The sequence below is a fragment of the Notechis scutatus genome, chromosome 2, assembly GCF_049901735.1.
Source record: "Notechis scutatus isolate UNSWTSFEM ecotype Mainland chromosome 2, rNotScu1.2, whole genome shotgun sequence".
Taxonomy (NCBI): domain Eukaryota; kingdom Metazoa; phylum Chordata; class Lepidosauria; order Squamata; family Elapidae; genus Notechis; species Notechis scutatus.
The window spans coordinates 92,980,146-93,006,102 of record NC_142010.1 but is presented as its reverse complement, the minus strand read 5'-3'; the positions used below and the strand labels follow the sequence as shown (position 1 = coordinate 93,006,102).

Here is a 25,957-nt window from a genome sequence, read left to right as displayed (position 1 = left end):
ACGACTAAGCGCGGCAGGGATCGCCTGCTTCGAATGGACCTACATCTGTGAAAGCCCGACAAACCGGAAACCAGAAGACAGTGCTTTTCTATGGATTTGATGGCTGGGACATAAAGGGATTACCCATCTTGTTTGAAATCATAGTGGGGCTTTTTAAAGGTCACAAAGTTTGCAACCTCACTTCTAATCATCTTTGAAAATTGCAACAGTTTTCAAATCTGTTAAAGACATTTAGAATGACAAGTTTGAAAAGTCTTCATTGGGAGAATTTCACTTCAGCTCTGAACAAAAGAAAAAAATAGTTGCAAGCTTAGAAACATATGCAATCTGAGATAAAGAGCAAAAAACTGAATAAGATTTTGATCTTAGAAAATTATAAATAGACCAAAGTATAAATTTTGAGTGCTGAATTTTTTTCAACAAGATTTTGGAATTATTTATGAAGAACAAACAGTTTTTCATGAGAAATAGATGTGTTTTTATTATATTCTTTCTAAGACTGAGCTGAGGCAGGCATTGAAGAACAATGTTTATTGTAACAAAGAAATAGGTGATATGTTGCTGATGTTGCTGAATCAGCCAGCTGACACGTAACAGCTGATGCTGGCTGACAGCTCCCTTTTATAGTTCACTGTCAGGCTGCTCAGCCAATCAGAACATACAAAACTCCTGCTCAAAATGCGGAACAACAAATAGAACTTCTGTAGAACACAATAGTTTTAGTTTTTGGAAGACAGAAATATGTAATTTCATGATTTAAAAACTGGATATTAGATGCTATCAAAGAAATGATAGCTGTAGAACAAATTTTATCTGACTAGAGAGAAATACAAATTATAAACCAAGTGAGTGACTGGGACAATTTATTTCTTATTGGATTTACAAAAGAGGCATATTGAAACCTAGAAGAATTCTGTATGATGGGACAAAAAATGAAGAAATATCAAATCTTTCAACAATAATAAAGGTAGGATACAAATAGATAAAATATTTGAATTGGCTAAAGATGAAGACTTTTAGAAATATAAGGAAGGAATATAAAGTTGTTTTATTTGATCAAGATTAAAATATATTGTTATCTCTGGAAACTCTTTATGGACTTAAAAGATAATGCTTTATGGATTTGTCTATAGATAAGGAATAGGATATAGGTTGAAGAGTTAATTGTTTGTAAACTAAGAGGGATACTAAATTTGTGACAAAGGTTGGAAGTCATTTTTTATATTTTTTTCTTTATTATAGAAATATTAATTTCTTCTCTCATTTCATTGCACCTTTTATTATTTTTCTCTTTCTATTTTTTGTTTGTATTACATTACTATTATAACCAACATACTAAAATTATACATCAAGAAAAGCAGAGGAAATAATGCTGAATGACACATTTTTAACTTGTTGGCACAGTGATTCAAAAGCAACACAGGATTGTGTTCATGAAGAGGTGGTCTATTATTAAAAATTGGGTGGAAATAAATATGTGTGCTGGGAGAATTCAGTTCTTGTCTTCATTTTATGGCTAAATCAGTGATTTGCTGGGCAATGATAAATCTTATGAGAGAGGAAAGAATGCTGAACAAATTGGTGTTCAAAGCAGGTAATATCCCTTTAACCAACTCACACTTTCTGTTGCAAGTGCCAATTCATTATGGCAAAATAATTGCTTTGTAGTAAGCAGTGAAGAGTTGCTCATTAGAAAATATTGCACAGACACAATTTCTTTAGCTCAAGCTGCTATTGGCCTGATAGTTAGAATCTGCTTTTAGGAAGCTTCTGTGAATGTGTTAACTATGGCTTGAGGCAGCTGTGCAGTTCACTGAGCACTAAAGCTATAAATGTTAGCTTAATGCACAGCTAATGATAATGACTACAGTAGTGCATCATAGTAATTTACAAATACATTGAGTTTTTTTTATGGTGCTTGCTTCAAGGCTGTTGAAGAGAATCACCTAAACTGCACCTTGAATAATCTAATTAAAATAAGTGTATTTTTACTCCCTGCAGATTCGTTACAATCCCACAATTACTGGATAGATAGTTTTGTTATCATCAGTTTAAGAGAATCTGCCATTCCCTATAATAAAGTGATCTTGCAGGGATAAAAGTGCGTGCTGCATTAACATGACTCAGTAACTCTCTAATGTTGTAAGCTTGAGATACAAAATCTTTTTCTTATCACCTGAATTTTGAGATGACCTCTAAAGAAGAAGGTTAGGAAAGAAAATGGAAGTTCACTTTCACTTACTCATTAACTCAGGGTTAATCAGATACTTAAATGTTCATATTATTTAAAAAAATGAATTTGGAATATGGTTAGAATAAACTGATTTTAAAATAACAATATGTTGCCTGGTTGTCATGTCAAATTAAGAGACCAACACTCATTTCTGAAGGACAGAAACAAACAGCAACCAATCCTGTTAATTCCATACTTAATATCAAAGTCACTCATGGTGCATTTTTATGTTCCACTTTCCAGTTTTCCATGTTATGTTGCCTAGAGACTTCTGTTTCTTTGGGGTAGCTTGCTTCAGTTTGTTCAGGATAACCTCAAAAATTCATTAGCTATTTTACAGAGGCAAGAAGGTCCCTTCCATTGAGTCAAATCTTACATGGTTCAATGATCATGTAAATAAAAATTAAATCAGCTACCTCACCCAAATTCCTCACCATGACTAGAAATACTAACAAAAGATATTTTCTCAAATTTAAATAACATAACAGTTGTGTTGTTTAAAAATGTAGTAAAAATGTGGTGAACTCAGAGGAGTATAATATGAACATCTCCCATCTAATTTGATGTCTCCTATCTCTTATCTATACTTTCCTTGTCTTTACTGCAGTGTTGTTTTGACTTAGGGTAAACTTGAGAACTTACTCCCGATTTGCCTGTAATACAGGTAGTCCTTGATTTATGATCATAACTGAGCCCAACATTTCTGTTGCTAAGTGAAAAATTTGTTAAGTAAATTTTCCCCATTTTACAACCTTTGCCATGGTTGCTAGGTGAATTACTGCAGTTGCAGTTGTTAAATTAGTAACACAGTGGTTAAGTGAATCTGGCTTCCCCATTGATTTGGCTTGTAAGAAGATTGCAGAAGGTGATCACATGACTCCTGGACACTGCAGCTGTCAGAAATACGAGTCAGCTGCCAAGCTTCCCAATTTTGATCACATGACCACGGGGATACCACAACGGTCATACATGTGAAAAATGGTCATAAGTCTCCATTTTCAGTGCCATTGTGACTTTGAGCAGTCACTAAATGAACTGTTGTAAGTCAAGGACTACCTGTTCAAAAGTGAAGACAAAGTCCAGATTTTAGTTAGAAAAATCTATATGAGTGTTCTACGTTAACAGAAACGAAGGCAAGATACTGGCTTAGTTTGACCAAGATGACTATCAAGATTCCACCAATCAACAGCATACTTGGCCAGGCGAAAGCAATGAGAAGACCTTCTGGGGGATACAATCTCTTCAAAAGGACGCTCTTTTCTTTTCTTGATGGGTCATAATGGCAAAGAAACCACTGGTGCTTTCTGAAATTGTCTCTTATCTCTTCTACTTTCTGTTGAACTTGTTTATAATTCTCCATATCAGGGGGGATATAAGAGCACTGCAGAAAAAAGAAAGAAAACTCAGGGTACTGCTTTTCACAATTATTGACTGAAGGTAAAACAGTAATTTAGGGGTACTTTTAATCAGGGCTGCCTTAATATTGTTTTTCTGTTGTGAACAAATTATGAATATATGTATCCTATCGCGGCTTTTGTAGGGGAATCCATGAGCTTTTCAAAGCTATCCTTTGTTTATTAATTAACCAGGGTTTTTCAGGGTCAGAGGGAGATCATAACTCAGCCTATTCTTACAAACAATTAAGGAATCAAAAGTTTTTTCTCTGCTGTGATTGGAACTAAAGAAACTATTTGTTCTACAGGTATAGTGTAGAATTGCAAGAAAAATATTGCAAGGAAAAAACTAATAGTTTTCCTTCCTTCCTTCCTTCCTTCCTTCCTTCCTTCCTTCCTTCCTTCCTTCCTTCCTTCCTTCCTTCCTTCCTTCCTTCCCATGGAATATTATTTATGTGAGCATAGATATAAGAGAAGTTGTTTATTTTGTTATCAAATCTGTACAACATCCATTTCATCTGTACAACTCTGGACAGCTTACAAATAGAACATTGTGGATGAACTAACATATTTGCTAATAAGCAGGATTTTAGATTAGAGGAAAATGGATCCATGAAATTTTACTGAAGAAGGGGAAAATATTAGAGGACTTTTAAAAAAGTACTAGAACGTTATACATTTTGGGAAGAAATGTGAAAATTATACTCAATGTTTTGGAATTAAATATTTGAATTTCATCTCAATTGTAAACAGTGAAGGGAACACAATGGCTAACCTTGCAATTAAGTTTCGTGTATAATTTGCTTCTTTATAATTTTCTACAGATGTTTGATCTGTCGCCTTAGGGAATAAATCCTATGAATGATGGCAAAGTAATGGGTTCCATAAGAAATGAGCCTGAACATGAAGGACTGTAAAAACACAGTTCATTTTAAAGAAGGAGAAAGGCAGAGGAAACAGCATTTATATATTACAGCAAATAACACAGCTTATAGCATTTGCTATGATTCTGAATTGCTCTTACATAGTACAAGGATAAGCATGTTTAGTTTTACTCTATTATGACCTCTGATGATCTGTAGCACTCAGAATTCCAGAATAAAATGTGGATTTGAGAGGACAGAAATAATTCCTGCACATGTAACCTTGCAGTAATGATACTGAATAATAATGACTTTTATTTATTGTACACTGCCCAGAGTCCCTCTTTGAGGGAGATGAGCCACTCAGAAATACAATGTATGGAGAGGGTAACATTATTGGTTAAAGTATAACATTCCTTCAAAGCTGCTGTATGAAGCAAGTCTAGGAGTTGAGGCAAAGCCAGTATAAATTTATTTATGTGGGGAACTTCACTAAGGCAAAACAATGCTGCCTTCCATCAAACTATTACTTAAACACCTTTGAGTCCAAGTGATGTCTGCCTTTTCTGTGTGTAACAATTGTATAAATACTATCAAAAATGCATATTGCTGGCAGGCTAGGAATTCAGATTGTGGTTGAACAAAATTCATTACCATTCAGAAACCTTTATTTGCATTATCTATCAGGACAGACATAACTCTGCCATAGGGAGTTACTTTTTGCTTCAATGATATTTTAGGACAAGAAAGGATAATTTGGCAAGAATAGCCATTGTGTCACCATTTATTATATCTCTTCTTGCATGTATCCTGGTTAGAATTTGCTGAGTAGCAGTAGAACGTACAGCCTTAATATATAGCATACAAACCTTGGGATTTCTGTTCACAGTGATCTCTGTGTGGTAGAGCATGACTATTTGCCCTAAATGGGTTAAATTCACATAGACTTCCAGACAAGGATAGTGAAAAATATCTTTATCCTCAGAGCCTTCAACGAATGAACAATGGACTTTTTCCTTGATGTTAGCTCTCACTACATTGCATTCACTTTCATCAGCCCAGACACTGCAGAGACAAATTTATTAAGAATTTATGCATAACTTAAGCCTGATAATACATAAATATCTGTTTTTGATATTGTCAACACAATGTGTTGTGTGAAAAATAGGGTGAGATAAAACAGTATTAAAATTCTATTGTCCATGTGAGTAAAGGCAAATAGCAATCACAATAGCACTTGTACAGTATACTGCTTCACAGTTCTTTACTGCCATCTCCAAGTGGTGTACAGAATCAGCATATTGCCCCCAACAATCTAGGTCTTCACTTCACCAACCTCAGAAGGATGGAAGACTTAGTCAACTTCGAGCCAGTCAGAATTGAACTGCTGCTAGTGGACAGAGTTTGCTTGCAATATTGCATTCTAACCACTGTGCCACCATAGTTCTTATGTAGACTTTTAGCAAATGCTATGGCAAATACACACACACACACACACACATTGTACATTATATTTCATGATTTTGAGTATGCTTTTTCCATCATCTGGTAGGCCAATAAAATATCAACTCTTTAAATAATGTCTGTGTTTTCAGAAATGCACTTGGTTTAGTCTGTTGGAGAAATTTATACATGCATTTTTGTGATCCTCTTAATATATGGAATTTACACAATAATTAATATGTTTCTTTAGGGTGACACAATCATATTTTTAAAAATCCTACATTTATTACTTTTATAAATGATTCAAGGTGGCAAACATACTTAATACTGCTTCCTCCTATTTTCTCCACAACAACCCTGTGAGGTTGGGCTGAGACAGTGACTGGCTCAAAATCACTCAGCTGAACTTCCTGCTTAAAATAGGACTAGAACTCACAGTCTCCTGGTTTCTAGCCTGACGGTTCAACCACTACACCAACCTGGCTCTCCTGCTTATTTAATTAAGATTAGTAAAAATTGAATAGAAAGATATTTCAAAACATCCATGTTAGAGAAGTTGATGATTAAGTGATTGGAATTAGTTCAAGGTTCCTTTTCACATTCATATCAGTTTGGAATAATGCAGAAAGGAATGTTAGTTCCTAATAGATTTGATGGCTCATGTGGACATAGGAATGGTCTGTACAGAAAAAAACAACATACCTGGGATCCCATGGTGCCTCAGGATAAAATCCACAGCAGTTTAGGGATCTCTAACTCTTAACATAGGAAGCAGATTTCATGCAGTTGCAAGGCATCAAATACCTCTTTGGTTTTGTGAACTAGAGTGACTATAAGTAAAAGCTGAAAAAAGCACAATCCATCCATCCATCCATTCATCCATCCATCAGAATAGAGTTGGAAACCACCTTGGAGATGTTTAGTCTAAATCTCTAAAGCAGGAAATACTGTATCATTTCAGACCAGTGGTTGTTCAGTCTCTTAAAAACTTGCAGTGATGAAACACTCACAACTTCTGACAGCAAGCTGTTCCACTGTTTAATTGTCCTCACTGTTAGGAAATACTCCCCTCTTTGTGGCAGCCTCTCAAATATTAATATACTGCTATCATGTCACCACTAGTCCTTCTTTTCTCTAGACTAGCCAAACCCAAATCCTGCAACTGTTCTTTATATGCTTTAGTCAGGGGTGGGATTCAAATTTTTTAACAACCGGTTCTGTGAGCGTGGCTTAGGTGGTGGGTGTGGCTTGGTGGTCATGTGACTGGGTGGACATGGCTTGGTGGTCAACATCACTCACATCGAGGCAAGCATCTCCTCGCCTGGCCTTTCATGACTGTGGGGATGCTGCAACAGTCATAAGTGTGAAAAATGGTCATAAGTCACTTTTTCCAGTGCCATTGTAACTTTGAATGGTCAGTCCACACAAGCAAAGTACCAACAAAGGAGGGGAAAAAAACTCCAGAGAAGCTCCGGAGACAGGAAGTCTAGTCCTGCCAAGAATGTAATAAGGGTTAACAGAGAGGCAGTTTCTGTAAGCAACACCAGAATGTTTCCTTCCTGCCTTCCTTACAGGATTAGGCCAGTAATTTCTTCTAACAACTGAATAACCAGAATTCCTGAGCTAACATGACTGGAGGAGGAATTCTGGGAGTTGAAGTCCACAAGTCTTAAAGCTGTCAAGTTTGAAGACCCCTGGTCTAAGAGATTGCTAACCTGAGGTCACCTCTTTTTGCCTTTGTTCTCAACACATACAAGGGGAGCCCGTGTTCTAGGATTGTGCTTCTGCTAGGACACAGCTTGCAAGGTGCTAGGTTTTGCCTATCCTTCTCGTCTATTTCCTGCAAATAAATCACCATTGTCAGATCAAATTCCTGCTGCCAGGAATGCACTCTCTCTCCCTCTCTCTCTCTCTCCCTCCCTCCCTCTCCCTCTCTATCTCCTTCCCCCTCCCTCCTTCCCTCTTCCTCCCTCTCCCTCCCTCTCTCTCTCTCTCATTCTCACACACACAAACACATGGATTCATTCCTCCCCTCCCCTAGTTCAGATATCTTTTTGTCATTTCATCTTTCTCTTATTTTCTCTCTTTTTGCTTTTTTCTTTTTTTTTTTTGCCTGACATGGAGGATAATACACATGGAGGTGGATTTCTTTATCTGATATGTGCAGATAAGGATGAATCAGTTTTGTTAAATGGAGTATTTTATTTTACATGCAGTCTGTTTGATTAGTAGTTATTAATTTAATTAGTATTAATTTACTTTTTTGTCCATCACATATACTCATCTATACATACAGTTTATATTATGTATATAAATCTCACATAGGGATTTAATGAGGCAGCTTTAATGTTGTTATGCTTGGACTTTCCTCAACCTATTGTTGCAAGTCAGCCTTGGAGAAAAAAGGATGAAGGAGAAATCCTGGCCCAGTTATACTGTTGCCATACAAGTACGGTATTAAGTTCTTAACTATGAAAGAAAGATTTATAATTCCTGTGTTCTAGAAGCAAAACTTCTTCCATTTAACCAAAACTTCTTCCATTCCACAGCTTCCAGTTTAACAATTTATGTTTCAGCTTTAATATATTAATGAACATTATTTATTAAATGCTTTCTGAGTACAATAGATTTTCCATTTTGAGAGGCATGACATGTTCAGAGCTACGTGACATCAGATTCATTTGTATAATCCAGCTAACCATTCAATGGAGAGGAACATGCTCTCTATTGGTATCATTCTTTTCCCCAGCATTTTAAAGGGACAAATGATGCATAAAAACAGATTAGTTTAGTTTCCCCACGTCTGCAAAATTCTGAGAGGAAATAAATCATGGAAATAAGGCATACATTTTGTACCTACACATCCCACAACTCAGAAGAAACATTTTCCAGTCTTTCCACTAAGCAAATGTCTTATGCTAAAGTTGGGAGATTTTTTAAGCTTCCAAACTGACTCACTTGCTGCTTGGAAATCTACATATTTTTTTTTGTATGGCTTAAAAAATAATGTTTCTTTTACCTTCCTCTATGTAAAGGCACCAGGACGATACCAATAAAAAGATACATCAGTGATGAGCAGGCCATCATTGCCAAACCTAGCCATAGGGCCTTGGTCTCCCCTCGTTTCTGTGCTGCCACCACCTTTTTGTGTAACATGACTTCTTGGGATGCTTCTGTGGTTCTTATCTCTGCATAAAATATAATAAAATCCATTAGGTTTGCTTGTATGATAGCTCCACTAAAAGTAAACTCATCCTTTTCTTAGAGATTGCATATAATTTGGTTTAATATCATTAATTACTTGCTTTCCAAAAATAAAAACTTGAGAACAAGCCCAATCTTGCAAGGTATACAATAGCATTTACTTACATTTTCAAGGGTAATATCAAAAACCACATGTCAGATGCTCAGACCAAGCTTTTCTTTTTCAATAGGAACAGTTTACTGTTTCATTTGTAAATGCTGATGGATTTTTTCAGCCAAAATTCTAAATTTCATTTCCTGAAACTAGTGGTTCTTGTCCCATGCACAGATTAACACAGACTAGCACTTGAAAACTATTGCATTCTGTAACATGGAAATTCAACATTGCTTGGCTGAAGACTTTGCTTTCTGGCTAACCTATAGTAATATATGGTGAGATAAAAACAATACTGAAATGTTCAAGGTATTATGAGTATATCTGAGTTAATAATATTCATCTCAAATAAAATGAAAGTTTATTCTTTGGGGATGGAGTGGGGAGAGGAATGTTCCAACTGACCAAGAGAAAAATTGAAATGGAGAAGGTATTTGGCCCATTTTCCCTGACAGCCATGTTAAATGCAGAAAAAGTTGACAAATTTGCAATGTTCAGCTATGCTAGATATTCAGTTAAGCATGGATGTAATTAATATGCAAAGTTCTGTTATGCATTTTCTTCTTTTTCTATTGATAGGCAATATATGTGACTCTCTTCCCTATCCTCTTTTGGTAAAAAACAGCTTTATAAGTGTTTTTGCAGAGCTGTAGCAGGCAGAATGAAGTTCTCCTTTCCCTGTAGTCTGGTTTTCAGGAATTTGTTTATAAGTTTGAAAGGAAGACAGATTTATTTGAGAAGGGCTTATCAGTGATGGTGGGGTTGGTGACAGGGGCGAGGTTATGATTCATTTTACTTCACCCTCAGGCTCTCCTTTCAATTGAATTGCAGTCTTGTGCAATCCCCCAACTATTTATAACAATCCTTGGAGAGTGTATTTGTAAAGTCTATTGCAGCTCAGATACCATGTAACTATGCCATTTGGGCCTGCTGTGAAAGGAAGCTAGACATAATATACTTCTTAATGGACACCCTTGAATAACTTCCAGTATAAGGTACTATGAACCTAAAATATGTCAGCTTCTTTTCTAAGTACAGTGCTATGCTGAGCACTTCTTCCATATTATTTCCCCATCAATTCTCTCACAGGCTGCTAGATAATAAACTGCTTTCAAATTTTAATACAGTTCTCATGTATTCTCAAGTCCAGGAGTTTGGAGCTTTAGATTCCCGAGCTAAATTGATAGGAAGATGAGCATGGCTTTAAAATTGGGCAGGGGAAATTTGATAACTTGTGGCAAGTTGATGATGCTGTCTGATAGCTCAAAGTGCAAAGCTCTAGTAATGAGAGTTAAGGAGCACAGAGAAGAAGAAAAATGGGACAAAGATTAAACATGAAGAAGACCAAACTAATGATCACAGATGTCAGCTTTAAAATTCAGCTGCCACATTTTTTTTCCTTTTAGAGAGTTGCAGGAGTTGAAAAGTTCAAGGTTATTCTGTATGTCGTATTAAGTAATTCCAGTGGCAGTTAATTGGTGCTCGTGATTTATGAAGTGTAGAAGTGGGAGGAGATAAATAATTTCACTTGGGAAATTGCCTTTGACATGCCAGATCTGTTCTAATAAATTCAACCTTGGAGAGAGATGTCTTGGAGTTATTGATATCATGGATACCTTCTGGATGCCTTACATTTATTTCCCAAGTCAAAAAAAAATTTTTTTTTTTAAAAAAGGGCTTGGTTGATACCCAGAGTTCTTTTTCCTGAGATGGAGAATTATCAACAATCAGCCGAAGTTGGAGGTATGCAGGGGGAGAGTATGGGGGCGCTCCCTCCGGAACATTAATTGAATCTGCAAGCCTTTGTTTGGAGGAGATGATGGATGCTTCCAGAATGACAGTAGAGGAAAGAGGTTTGGGAGCTATACTGAACCGTTTCAACTCAAGAAGTTGTTATAACCCAGAGGTAACCCAGCTGGTTGAAGATAAATCTGGAGCCCCAGGCAGATTGCTATTCTGTCTGATTGGAGGGAGGAGACTATACAGATGCCAGTTGGAGGAAGCCAGAAAGACGCCTCAACTGATAGAGGTATGTTGCAGCCTTCGAGGCAATCCCCTTATTTTCCAGAGGGAATTTTGCCTCCTGCAGAGAGTATCCCTCCAGGGTGGGGATTTTATCCAGGCCAGGGGTGGATTCAGTGCCAATGGCAGCCAGCACTAACCCAGCCCTGGTCTGAAGGAGGGTTGCCCAGATAACAGACAGCAGTTACTTCCACTCCACCTGACCAGGGAACCAGGCTACACCCAACTTCCTCCTGACCACCACAAATGCAGCCCCAACCAGCAGCAAGGCCACAGGGACCCCTATTCCAGAGAGGCACCACCCAGTCAGGATACAGGGGGCCTACCCAGCTTACGTATGCCACCAGGCTGATTTCTTTCATTCCAGTACAACCTGCAGGGGCCTTGCCTGTGCCACCTCCACAACCACGACCCAGGCCGGACCAAATACCTTTTGAGGCCATATTCGATGGCCGCCATGAACATTTCAATTACTTCCTCACTCGAATCCGATCCCATATAGAACAATTTGGAGATCAATACGCCACAGAGAGTGATTTGGTTATGGCCATAACAAATGAGATGAATGAAGGGAATGCTTCAGACTGGGTGGCCCAACTACACAATGAACAAGCCCCCAAATTACGCAATGTAAATGGATTTATTCAATTATTAAGATTCTAATTTGAAAATCCAGACAGGGGAGCAGAAAATGAAGAGAAGTTAATGGAAATGAGGCAAGGCAAGCGACCCTTGTCAGAATTTATTTGGGACTTTAGAAGGGTCGCAAGCCACCTCATGGATTGCCCTGAAAGAATGACTACACTATTTTAAAATTGCCATTGATCCAGAAGTAAAGAAGGCCTGTGAAATTAGGGGAATCCCAGAGACCTTACAATCGTGGTATGTTGCATACCTCAGCTTAGTTCACAGCATCAACCCACACAGGAAACCCCTTCCAGCAGCCCTGCCTAAGAGAATTGTGGCTAGGAGACTGCTGACCAGATCAGCTGAACCTGCTCGTACCCAACCTACCAGAGTGCTGAAATATTATCGATGTGGCCAAGCCGGCCATAGAGCAGCAGACTGTCTGGCCCCTGCTCCTGTACCACAAGCTCCACAGTCAAAGTCTAACCCAGCTGTTAGAGGTCAGAAGAATCAAGAAAGACCTCCGACCAGGGGTGGGTTCGCCAAACATAGCTGGGAAAGCCCCCTCTGCACAGATGGAAGCAACAGACCACCAGACTGCCACCATGTCCCCGAGAACCCGACCTGCAAAGATGAACCAATGGTGAGTGATCCCATCATACCTTTTACAGTCAAGGTCAAGTTAGTGGTACCAAAAACAGGGGAGGCCAGGGAATTAGACGCTGTCATTGATACTGGGTGTTCTAGATGCCTTATCGGACTCCCCATCATTGAACAATTGGGCATAACGACTAACCTGCTAAAATGCCCAATCAGATTTGAGCAAGTGGATGGAACCTTAATTGGAGGGGCCCCCAGCCACTCAGATGGCTGAATTGATCAAGATGGAATTAAGGTGCCATCGCGAACTCACACTTCATAGTGGCGTCCAAGATGTCAGAATCAATCATACTGGGACTTGCTTGGCTAGAAAATGGGCCCCAACGATCAAATGGGAGGATGGATTCAGAAAAATCCTCATTGGACTGGGCCCATTGCCCCCTCTTCCACCCACTACAAAGCCACCGGTCAGCTTGAACCCAGAGCCTGAGCCAGCATCCATGGCATCCTACCTTCTCCCAGATAACCCCCAGGTACCCGATCAATACAAAGACTTGGCTGAAGCATTCAGTGAAGAACAGTGTAATATTTTACCTCCCCATCAAGCCACTGATTGCACCATAGAATTAGAGCCCAGGACGAAACTACCAAAACCAAAGATGTATTCCATGACGCCTGCTGAAATGACTGAATTAAGGAAGTACATTGACAGCAATTTGGAACGAGGTGTTATTGAGCCTGCCAAATCAAGACTAGCTGCCCCCGTGTTGTTCAAGGAGAAGAAAGATGGTGGGTTGATATTGTGTGTTGACTTTAGAGGTGTGAACGCCATATGCATCAAAAACATGTACCCCTTATGAAGGACTTATTGAACCACTTGTCGAAGGGCAAGATATTCACCAAGCTAGATCTCAGGGAAGCTTACTACCAGGTCTGTATCAAAGAAGGAGATGAATGGAAAACTTCTTTTAACTGCCCTCTGGGTAGCTTCCAATTCAAAGTCATGCCTTTTGGACTTCAGGGGGCTCCTGCAGTGTTTATGTAGGTCATCAATGAGGTGCTACACCCGCACCTTTACCGGGGGGTCCTCGTGTACCTGGTTGACATCCTTATCTTCAGTGAAACCATGAAAGAACATGTTTAATTAGTCTGACAAGTTCTAGAAAAATTTCTAGCTGCCAAATTATATCTGAAACTCTCAAAATGCAAATTCCACAAAGAGTCGTTGGACTACTTAGGCTACTGAATATACAACCTGGGGATTGAAATGGACCCTGGAAAAGTGAAAGCGGTGCTGGACTGGCAACCCCCCAGAACCCGAAAACAACTTCAAAGTTTCTTGGGGTTTGCCAACTTCTATAGACAATTCATTCCATCCTTTGCTGAAGTTGCCCTCCTGTTGATGAAGCTGTTAAAAACGGGCCCATCGCCCACCAAACGAAAGCCAAGTCAACCCCTGGCTTGGACTATGGACTGTCAGAAAGCTTTTGAGGCCTTTAAACGCCTTTTCACAGCTGAGCCCATCCTCCAGCACCCAGACATGACCAATCCTTTTATTGTCCAAACAGGTGCAAGTGATGTAGCGGTGGCAGCTGTTTTGCTACAAAAGGACTCTCAAGGCTGACTGATGCCTTGCGTGTGTCCAAAAAGTTGACAGACACAGAGCAAAGGTGGGCGGTCTGGAAGAAAAAAGCATTCGCCGTACAATGGGCTTTGTTGACTTGGAGGCATTTTCTACAAGGCGTGCCAGAGGCCTTTGAGGTAGGGATTGATCATAAGAACCTCGAGGTTCTAAAGACCCCTAGGAGATTATCTCCCAAACAAGTCCGCTGGGCCCAATATTTTAGGTGATTCAACTCTAACATTAAATATATCCCCGAAGGGAAAAACGTACTGGCGGACACTGTGTTCAGAAAACTTCAGTTTGATAGCCACCGAGAGGAAATAGTACAAGCCTTAATTTCAGAAGCTCAATCGGCAGGCCAGGTGGTCACTCGAGACCAAGCCAACTGACCGACCCTTGGTTCCTGGACCATCAAACCGAGTTGACAATGAATAATGGACTAGCTTGGAAAGGGACTAAGCTTTATGTATCCACAACCCTAAGACTACTGGTACTAAAGCGTAGCCATGAGTACCGGCTGGGAGGCCACTTCGGATTCCTAAAAACCCTACATTTACTGAGAAGACAGTTCTGGTGGCCAAAAATGAACCCTGATGTTGAGGACTATGTAAAAAGTTGCTTAATTTGTGCCACAATGAAACACAGAACTGGAAAACCCCCTGGCTTCCTGCAACAAGTTGCTGAACCAACCCAAACTTGGGAAGAGATCGCAATGGACTTTATTGTTGAATTACCTAAGAGTGAAGGAATGCGATCATTTGGACTATAATTGACTTATTCTCTAAACAGGCCCATTTTATAGCCTGCAAAGGACTTCCATCTGCAAAAAAACTTGCAAAGCTGTTTGTGAAATATATCTATAGACTACACGGAGTACCTCGTAGAATAATATCAGACAGAGGGGTACAATTTACTGCAAAATTTTGGAGGGAATTTCTGAAATCCATTGGTTCATCTCAAGGGTTATCCTCAGTTTTCCATCCTGCTTATAATGGAGCAGCGGAGAGGGCTAACGCCATGATTGAACAATACATTCGATGCTATGTAAATTATCAACAGGAAAATTGGGCTGAGTTATTACCTTTTGCAGAGGTTGCTTACAATAATGCAGTACATAGCAGCACGGGATTAACTCCATTCCAAACCAACACTGGAATGGATTTTGTCCTGATGCCAGAGTTACCTAGACAATCTCCCTCATCCATGTCCCTAACAGAATAGATGAACTCATTAAAGAAAGGATGGGGAGATACAAAAAAAGCTTTGACCAAAGCTGCAAAATATTTAAAAAAACAGGCGGATAAACATAGATCCCTTCAACCGCCTTTTAAAATGGGGAACAAAATATATTTGTTGACCAAGTATCTTATGTTGAAACTGCCCAGTAAGAAGCTGGGTCCAAAATTCTTGGGTCTGTTCCCAATTTCAAAGATAATCAATCTGGTCACTGTCCAATTAAGTCTTCCTTGAATATTGGGGAAAATTCATCCAGTATTCCATTGTAGTTTACTAAAACTAGCTACTACATCAATAAGACCACCGCCAATCGCTTCCCCTAAACCGTTAATGGTACAGGGGGAAACACATTATGAAATTCAAAAAATTCTCAATTCTAGATTACACCGTAGCCAATTGGAATATTTGGTCTTATGAAAAGGATACCCTCTCTTGGATGCTAGTTGGGTAAAGAGTTGGGATGTTCATGCTGCTCAATTGGTTAACTAATTCCATGAGGATTTTCTCCACAAACTGAAGGGTCCTCATGGGGGGGAAGAGGGGGTTAAGGAAAATGTGTTAACCCCTGTATCTGTTTTTTTCCCTTTCTTTTAGGAGGAGGAATTTTGAAGGGGGGATGCCTGTCAGCTTTAAAATTCAGCTGCCACATTTTTTTTCCCTTTTAGAGAGTTAGAGGAGTTGAAAAGTTCAAGGTTATTCTGCATGTTGTATTAAGTAATTCCAATGGCATTTAATTGGTGCTTGTGATTTATGAAGTGTAGAAGTGGGAGGAGAGAAGGGAGGAGAGAAGGTGGATTCTGTGTAAGGTGCGAAAATAATTTCACTTGGGAAATTGCCTTTGACATGCCAGATCTGTTTCTAATAAATTCAACCTTGGAGAGAGATGTCTCGGAGTGATTGATATCATGGATACTTTCTGGATGCCTTACAACAGAAATAGCAACCAGCTTTAGAATTGACAGTGAAGATATTGAAGGGGTGAATAGCTTCTGCCTAGAATCATCAACATTAAATAAATTGGTTGTTAAGAATCATACCACACACTAGCACTTAAGCAGTCAGGAACTCCTTGGAAAAGATAGTTAGATATGATGTGTGTGTATCTATGAAGATCAGAATAATGCAAGCAATGGTTTTCCCTAAGACTCCATGGAAGTAGAAGTTGGACTTTGAAGAAGAAGGATAGAAATTGTATTGAAGCTTTTGCTGGTTGGTATTGGAGAAGACTCCTGAGTATACCATGGTGGGGTAAGAAAACAGACAAGTAGGCAATTGAATACATTAAGCCAGAGTTTTCACTCAATGCACAAACGTCAAGTGCAAATGATCCTACCTCAGATTATGTAAAAACCTCACTTTCTAGAAAAGATCCTAATGCTTGGGGAGGTGGAAGGACTTAGTTACAGTGACAGTGTGTGAACCATTAGAATTAGAATTCTTGGCCAAGTGTGATTTGACATACAAGGAATTTGTCTTGGTGCAAATGCTCTCAGTAAACACCATTGAACACCTGTAGGATTATGATGAGAAAAGATCCTTGTAGAGAAAATCCATGTGGTTGTTAATATTTGACATTGACTTTGATGGCACATAATCAATCATGGTTGTAGGATTCCTGGTACATAAGTTTATCCCAGTCTTGGATTCAATTTTTTATCATACCTTTCTTTTTCTTCTAAAATCAGATCTGATCTTTTTTTTTTTTTTTAAAGAAAAGTTCTCCTTAATTTATAAATTGTGTTAGGAATATGAGTCACCGAACAGGTATTTGGGTTAGAAATATATAAACCAGGATAGACATTTTAATACTGTCTCTTTAAGAGCATGCTAAAGACTGCAATTGGGTGTGGTTACTCAAACAGCCATAAGATGGAGCCAGAAACCTGGGTTGTTTTAGTCTTAGTCTGAGTCTCAGAAGAGAGTGTGAGTGTATCTCTGTTTCCTTCTGTTGGAAAGTATTGCCGTTGCTCCATTTCTTCTAATTGACTGATATTACTGGATTTAATGTAAGTCTGATACTGAACTGTTTTTGCCACTGGAATTTGATATTTGGATTATCCCTGGATGAAAACTGACTGATTTTACCTGTGAATGACTTTGGACTGCCTATTTTGGACTTTGCTTAAACGTTTATTGAAAGTAAAACCCTACATTTACTGTACAGTGTATCTGTGTGCTGTATGTGTATTATTCAAACACTACTCTCAAATACATCTCCCTGTATGCACTCATTCTCCTAATGGGGAATTACCTCAACACTGGTTATGGGCCCAGGCCATACCAGGCTCAGATAACTGAGAGTTAGTGTGAATACACAGTACTGTATACAGACAGCTGTTTACTGTTTAATTGTGGTTTACTATCCTGATAAAGACGGCACAAGTCACTTCAACAAGTCTATCACTGATAACCCGGTTGGATGGAACAAACTATGTTTCCTGGTCTATGAAATGCGGTCTACTTCTGCGTAGAGAAGGTTTATGGAATGTAGTTCAAGATCCATTGGATGTAAATGCTTGGGATCCAGAAAATGAGGATGATGCCAAGAAGCTTGCTGACTTTAAACAGAACAACGAACAAGCTCTTTGTATAATTGGACTAACACTGAGTGACCAGCAGCTAGTCCATATTCGTGGAGAAGAGTCTGCTGCCAGGTGTTGGGAGAATTTGAAGAGGATTTATGTTCGTGACAGTGTAGGTGCACACATACATCTTACACATAAACTGTTTAGAGCAGGGGTCCCCAACCACCGGGCCGCGGACCGGTACCGGTCCGCGGAACAAGTCCTACCGGGCCGCTGGTTGCTGGGCGCCGCCATCTTTTTTTGATGAAAAAGTGCTTCCGGTGAGCTTTTCCAGGTAGAAAGCTCACCGGAAGCACTTTTTCATCAAAAGATGGCGGCGCTACGCTCGGTGAGCTTTTCCGGGTAGAAAGCCATTTCTACCCGGAAAAGCTCACCGGAAGCGCTGAGCGCCGCCATCTTTTTGATGAAAAAGTGCTTCCGGTGAGGTCACCGGAAGCACTTTTTCATAAAAGGATGGCGGCGCCCAGCTGATGCTGGTACCGGGCCGGCGCCCAGCTGATGCTGGTACCGGGCCGCGGCATAAAAAAGGTTGGGGATCACTGGTTTAGAGCACGTCTTCTGAAAGGTGGAGATATGTTAGCTCATTTAAACTTCATGAAAAGAACTTTTCAAGAGCTACATGAAAAAGAACTGATATTTTCAGAGCTGCATCAAGTTTACATTATTCTTTCCTCATTGGATGAAAGTTATGATGATTATGTATCTTCACTGGAAGTCCTGCCCAGAGATAAACTGACATTGACTGACATTACTGGAAGATTGTTAGAGGAAGCAAGGAGATGACTGGATAGGGACCAACTGAGGAAGGAACAACCACAAGAAGAGGATTTATCTTCACCTGCCTATAGTGTTAGGAAATGTTTTTCTTGTGGGGCTAGAGGACATATAGCTAAATTCTGTAAGAAGGAAAAACAATAGCATACTAGTAATCACCAGAAGGCTAAGAAGAATGTTAGTTTAGCTATGTCTAGCAATTCAACTGTAAACCATGATTTGTGGGTTGTTGATAGTGGAGCATCACAATGCATTACTAAAGATAGAAAAAGGTTTGTAAAGATGTCCACAAGTAAACAACATGTATCATTGGCAAAGTCCCATTATCAGTTACTGCAATTGGGATGGAAGATCAAAGCTTCAGGTGAAGGTACTGCATATTGTTCTTGTATAAACGAACATTTAACTATGTTATATATACCTAAACTAAAATTTAATTTATTATCAGTAAGGGCTTTAGTTAATATTGGTTATGTAGTAACCTTTAGGGGAGATAACTGTATAATAGAGAAAGAGGGTAAAAGTGTTACTGCTACATTAGAGAATGATTTATATGTAATACATGATGACCAGTTGAAGATGGCTAACTCAGTTTTTAACAATGTTAAGCCACATGATGAATGTGTACATTTACTACATAGACGTCTAGGGCACATTAATTTCAAAATGCTCAAACAAACTGTTGAATTGTCAGAGGGAGTAAAATTGAAACCCTGTAGCAAGTATTTACACTGTAATGCTTGTAGTCAAGAAAAGAGTAAGGTTACTCCAGCAAACAGACTCAATGGGTTTAAGACCAAAGAACCTTTAGAGATTGTTTTTGCTGACATAATTGGTCCTAAGAAACCAAGTTTAGGAGGTGCCTGTTATATTTTGAATATTATGGACCATTACTCACAATATGATTTCTGCTATCTTATGAAAAACAATACAGAAACATTCCAACATTTCTTTAACTGGCTAAGGTTTGCTAAGAGAAAAATGAAAAGTAAAGTAATTACTTTAGTAACTGATAATGGGACTGAATTTGTTAACAAAAGATTCCAAACAATGCTGAAATTGGCTGGTGTTGAGCATAAACGTTCTGCACCTTACAGACCACAACATAACTCATTTATACAATGAAGAGGGCAAACATTACAAGCCATGGCTCGCACTATGTTATCTGATTCAGGTTTACCTGAAACACCGTGGGGTGAAGCCATAATGTGTAGTAACCATGTTTTAAACAATGTAGTTAATACAACAACTGGTGAATTGCCATTCACTCGTTGGCATGCAGAAAACCAAATTTAAGTTACCTACAGACATTTGGAGCTCCAGCATGGGTGCATATTCCCTCACAAGTAAGACTGAAAGGGCAACATAGAGCTAAGAAATTATTTTTTTGTTGGTTATGAGGCCAACCATAGATCATTTAGATTCTGGGATCAAGGCACAGCTCATGTTTACTGTAGTGCTAATGAAAAATTTCTCGAGCATGTTGGATGGGATAAACTGGAACAGGAATCCAGCAATGATATTATTATTGACACCCAAATAGTCCCTAAAGATAAAATCAGTAAACCACAAATAGTCATTAAAGATGAAGAGGAAGCACAGGAGGAAGTAGGAGAACAGGGACAGGAAGAGGTAGAAGAACAGGAGCAGATGGCACAGGAAAGTTCACCAGTAAGCCCTGTAATACCAAGACGTTCAACCTGAGTAACATGACCACTTGATAGATATCAGGCTCGTATTGTATGCCAAGTGAATACAGTTCCAAGTAATTATAGTGAATTAAAACTGTTTCCTGCTAAGGATCAGGCTGCTTGGCAGAAAGCAATGGATAAGGAACTGGAATCATTTAAAAAGTTAGAGGTATACGAAAATGTTAAGTTACCACCAGGTAAACATGCCGTAGGATGTAAATGGATTTATAAACTTAAGACAGGTGTAGATGGGACTGTTACCCATAAAGCCAGGTTAGTAGCACAAGGGTTCAATCAGACAGCAAATGACTACGATGAGGTGTTTGCACCTAGTCTGAAGGCTACTACATTAAGGGCGGCATTAGTGTGCTCAGCTAAGGAGCAAAATATTATAAATCATTTGGATGTAGAAACGGCATATCTGCATGCACCATTGCAACACACTATATATATAAAGAAACCTTTAGGTCTCAAAAATGATAATACTGATAATAATGATTGCTGGAAATTGAAAAAGAGTCTTTATGGCTTGAAGCAATCAGGATATGAGTGGAACCAATGCATAGTTAAAGAATTAACTAAGATAGGCTTTGTAGCTGGCATGGCTGATCCATGTTTGTTTAAAAAGGAAAGTAATGGTGTGGTGTCATTATGGTTATTATTTACTGATGACATAGCATTAGTCACCAAAACCGAACAAGAAGCTACTGAGATAATTTCACTATTGGAAAAGAAATTTAAGATAAAACAGTTAGGAGACATCAAACAATATCTAGGTTTAAAGATAGATAGAACTAGGGGAGGATACAAGATCTCACAGGCAAATAAAATTAACCAATTACTAAAAAGTAATTACTTAAAATGGAACTTTGTAAACTGGCTAAAACACCAATGAGCCAGGAGTTTAGCCATAGTGATGTTCAAAGTCCTGTTTTTGATAAGAACATTTATCAGTCCTTGATTGGTAGTTTATCTTATCTCAGTAATTGGTCAAGGCCAGACATTGCATACAGTGTTAATCAATTAGCAAGATTTAATGCTGAGCCAACTGAAAGGCACTGGCAAGCTGCTAAACGTGTGTTAAGTTTTGTATAAGCAATTATTAATTGATATGGGAATTGATGTAAAAGATCCTATTGTTTACGAAGATAATCAATCAGCAATACAGATGGCTTCAAATATTGCTGTTAAGACAAGAACTAAACACACAGATTTAAGATATTTAAATGTGAGACAATGTGTGCAAAGTAAAATGATTAAGCTGGAATACTGTATATCAGAAAACAATATAACAGATCATTTTACAAGGCTCTATAAAGCATAAGGCTAGCTGTGAAGATTATGGACTTAGAATGTAAGGTTGTATATATTGTCTTACCCAAAAGGGGAGAATGTTAGGAATATGAGTCACCGAACAGGTATTTGGGTTAGAAATATATAAACCAGGATAGACATTTTAATACTGTCTCTTTAAGAGCATGCTAAAGACTGCAATTGGGTGTGGTTACTCAAACAGCCATAAGATGGAGCCAGAAACCTGTTCTTAGTCTGAGTCTCAGAAGAGAGTGTGAGTGTATCTCTGTTTCCTTCTGTTGGAAAGTATTGCCGTTGCTCCATTTCTTCTAATTGACTGATATTACTGGATTTAATGTAAGTCTGATACTGAACTGTTTTTGCCACTGGAATTTGATATTTGGATTATCCCTGGATGAAAACTGACTGATTTTACCTGTGAATGACTTTGGACTGCCTATTTTGGACTTTGCTTAAACCTTTATTGAAAGTAAAACCCTACATTTACTGTACAGTGTATCTGTGTGCTGTATGTGTATTATTCAAACACTATTCTCAAATACGTCTCCCTGTATGCACTCATTCTCCTAACGGGGAATTACCTCAACAAATTGCCCTTTTAAAATGTATTCAGAAAAGTTCACAGGAAACTTGAACTTATTTATTAAATCAATAAATTCACCTTATAACAATGTTCAGCATGAGTAATAAAAACAGCATATTCTTAAGAACAAACCACAAGAGGAGCTCACAATACAAACAGTAAAACAGGGCCTTATTCCATTAAATGCTAAAATAGACCCCCAAAAATGAATCATTATTAATGACACACACACACGCTGTACATTAAATTCACTTGTTCTTAGGGATTTTAAAGGAATGTGGATAGTAGGGAAGAAAGGATAATGCTTCTTCATCTTATTCAAATCCCACCATTATGAATTTTAGAATCCATAATTCTTGAACTCTTGTTCTTCCATCCAATTTAATCTCAATTTGTCCTGATATACCCTGACATACAGGGGCTGCCACAAAGAAGAGGGAGTCCAAAGCACCTGAGGGTAGGACAAGAAGCAATGGGTAGAAACTAATCAAGGAGAGAAGCAATTTAGAACTAAGGAGAAATTTCCTGACAGTTAGAACAATTTATCAGTGGAACAACTTGCTTCCAGAGGTTGTGAATGCTCCAACATTGGAAGTTTTAAAGAAGAGATTGGATAACCATTTGTCTGAAATGGTGTAGGGTTTTCTGCCTAAGCAGGGATTGGACTAGAAGACCTCCAAGGTCCATTCCAACTCTGTTATTCTATTCTAGTCTAACTCTACACCTGTGCCTTCTCCACCAAAACAAGAACATATTGTAAATCTTTTCCCAGAACAATTTTACAGTAATCATTAAATATAAATTATAAATATTTTTTTAAAAAACCCACTTTCATAAGAAACCTAATTTTTAAACAGTAGATTTATTTTTTGCTTCTTCTTTATCTGCTGTTATGCTACATAACTTATGCAATGGTGCTCATTTTCTATTGAGAAGATATATCAGAGCCATCATTCTTTCCTTAATCTCTGAAATATCAATCTCTCTATGTATTTATTTTAAAAAGTGAACAATATTTCTACAAATATCAGTTCTCTTTGTGACAAACTGTATATGGGGTGCGGGGGGGGGGGGGGCAAGAGAGAGTCTACACTGGAAATTGGGAAAAATTCAAGGTTGTACATTTAGAAAAAGAGAATAGAGTCAGAAAAATTAGTAAAACAGATCAGAATGAATTGAGATCACTGTTGAACAGGGATAATCTTTGTTATATAACATTTGGTTCCATGTCATATTTTTCTTTATCTGTACATTATATAGTTCAGTGATAAAGGCACTGTTGATAACAGAACCACAGGTATGACTTTTGATATGAAACAGTGGAATAATGTTTCAATTTAATGCTGCTATTACAAGATTAATAACCCTAATGTACTAAAAAAATTGAAATCCAAATGTAGGTACTTTTAAAGAAATCCATCTGATTACCTAAAATTAGAACATTCCACCCCTCACCTTCACAACTTTTACTTATTTGCTACAAATATCTACTTTCACAATTGGCACTCTAGACATTTCTGTATTTTCTATTACGTATACTTACTATAGACATGCTCAATATTAATTTGCATTCTAAAATAATGTCATTTAAAAAATGAAAGCATTTCAAAACACTGAATCCCTTCAAGAAAGCAGGAATGGACATTTCAAAAACATCCAGTTCAAATCCGTTTCATTAAAACATTAAATGATATTTCATTATCACTAAATGAAACTATGGTCCTGCCACTGTGTGCCCATAAACTAAAACTCATCATCTTAATATCATATACACAAAACTATAAGTTTTTTCCTTGTATTTTTTGTTTCTCTTTTTACTTAAAATAAGGTTTAATGTTTCTGAAATCTGGTAATAATCTAATAGGAATCTAATAGTTCAAGAAATGTTCATGTTATTCAGAAGCATTGTACACACAGAATTGCTGAAAAGAAACTTTTCAGAAGTTATGCTTACCGCCTTTGAAATGTGACTTAGAAGTTCATGGATTTTTGGAAAAAGACTGATCTGCAAAGATCAGCTCCATGCTGGCCCCCAAGGAGCAAATCTGTCGCTGTAAAAAGACTACCTCCCTGTGAACTTGCTGATGATAGTTTTTGAAAATGGATGTTTATAGCTAACTTTCCTAGTATTTGATTTCTGCTACCATAAATGGTAAGGTATGGAAACACGCAGGCTTTTTCAAGATTAATTGTGCAATGCAGGAACTGATGTGTTACAAATAATTGTATGCTCTATTCCTTTGTGCTGGAAATGGAAAGATTCCTGCTTCGTATGTTATAATGCAGCTAAATATAATCTCCATGCACTGGCTCACTTTTTAAAAGTAACTGAGAATCCATGGCATTTTCTAAATATTAACTTTGAAGAGATTCTACTGCCTAGCCGTTACTTTTCTTCTTCTCATTTTATATTAAGATAAGGTTTGTGTTCATTTATTAATATAAATCCAAATGCATTTGGATTTACATGAACAATTGAACACAAAGTGTTGATTCTCTTGGACTTCAAAACATGATAAAGCCATTATGTTACTTTGGTGATTATTATTTTTCCTCATGGCAACATATTTCTCAGCAAATGAAGAAAACTGAGAAATAATTAAAAAGAAAAAAAGAAAGATTTTGATAAGAATGGGCCAAAGATTCCCCAAAGATTATGCTTTCTTGATTGCTACATCTTGACTGCCACCCTTTTCATTCAGTTATGTGGAAATTAAATGTTATTACTGAATCTGTCTGATAATTGTATGTAGAAATTTAAAGAATGTTTAAACAATGAACCCATATGTTTACAGATATGGATGCAAAAGGATTTAGAATTTTGAAAAAAGATGTACATTAATGGTCATGTTTTAATGCCATTGTATACTAAAAGATGGCACAAATTTTGAGAAGATGATTTTTAAATAGTGAAAGAGTCCAGCAAAATATTGCAACCAAAACTCTATTTTTAAAGCTGTTCTTTAAAGTAGCTGTGTTTTCTTTTGGGATTGTACAGTGGTCCTGTACAAGTTCTTCATAATCCCTGGAAAAGATGCTGTTGTTTTACAATTGGAGACAGGGCCTGGGTTTGCATCTCCTACACTCAGCCTTTTGGGAATTGGTCTGGGGCATTCAGCTGAGCTCCTTTTTTCATCCACTAATTAATATTGCCTGGTAATAATATATTACATTTAAGAATTAAAATGTTAGAAACCATACATTTTTCTTGGAGCCTAACTGAAATTAGTTAAACAACAACCTTAGCAGAAAAGTTGGGCCTGATCTTTCAGCATTCAGTTCCAGTTCACCTCAGTGCACCAGGACTGTTCATTTCATTTTGTTCATCAAATGAAAACACCCTTTGAATAAGAGAGCAATGTTTTCCACAGATATAAGCCATCGTGCTACCATTTTAGCACTATCACAAGGGTGCTAAAAATCAAGCTGGAGTGAAATATACAGAGTACTCATGATTCAAATGAAGAGAGGTCTTCTTGTATTCCCTTTCTTCTAGACTGCTGATTACTAGACCAGCACTTTGGACTGAATAGCATTTCCTACTTATGGTACTTATCCATGGTACTTTTCAGAAAAAAAAAAACAATTCTCAGTATTCCTGAAGATTACT

The 25,957-nt window shown here is 37.9% G+C and overlaps 1 protein-coding gene across 1 annotated transcript; it reads right to left on the bottom strand.

The window, feature by feature from the left end:
* Positions 1 to 586: 586 nt before the first annotated feature.
* KCNMB1 (potassium calcium-activated channel subfamily M regulatory beta subunit 1) lies at positions 587 to 24,436 on the bottom strand. Its single transcript, XM_026688531.2, has 4 exons — positions 24,302 to 24,436; positions 8,953 to 9,121; positions 5,360 to 5,555; positions 587 to 3,614 (listed from the first exon to the last, which is right to left on the bottom strand). Exons 2-4 carry the CDS (start codon positions 9,087 to 9,089, stop codon positions 3,324 to 3,326), a joined length of 624 nt encoding a protein of 207 aa, XP_026544316.2. The 5' UTR covers positions 9,090 to 9,121; positions 24,302 to 24,436; the 3' UTR covers positions 587 to 3,323.
* Positions 24,437 to 25,957: the final 1,521 nt, after the last annotated feature.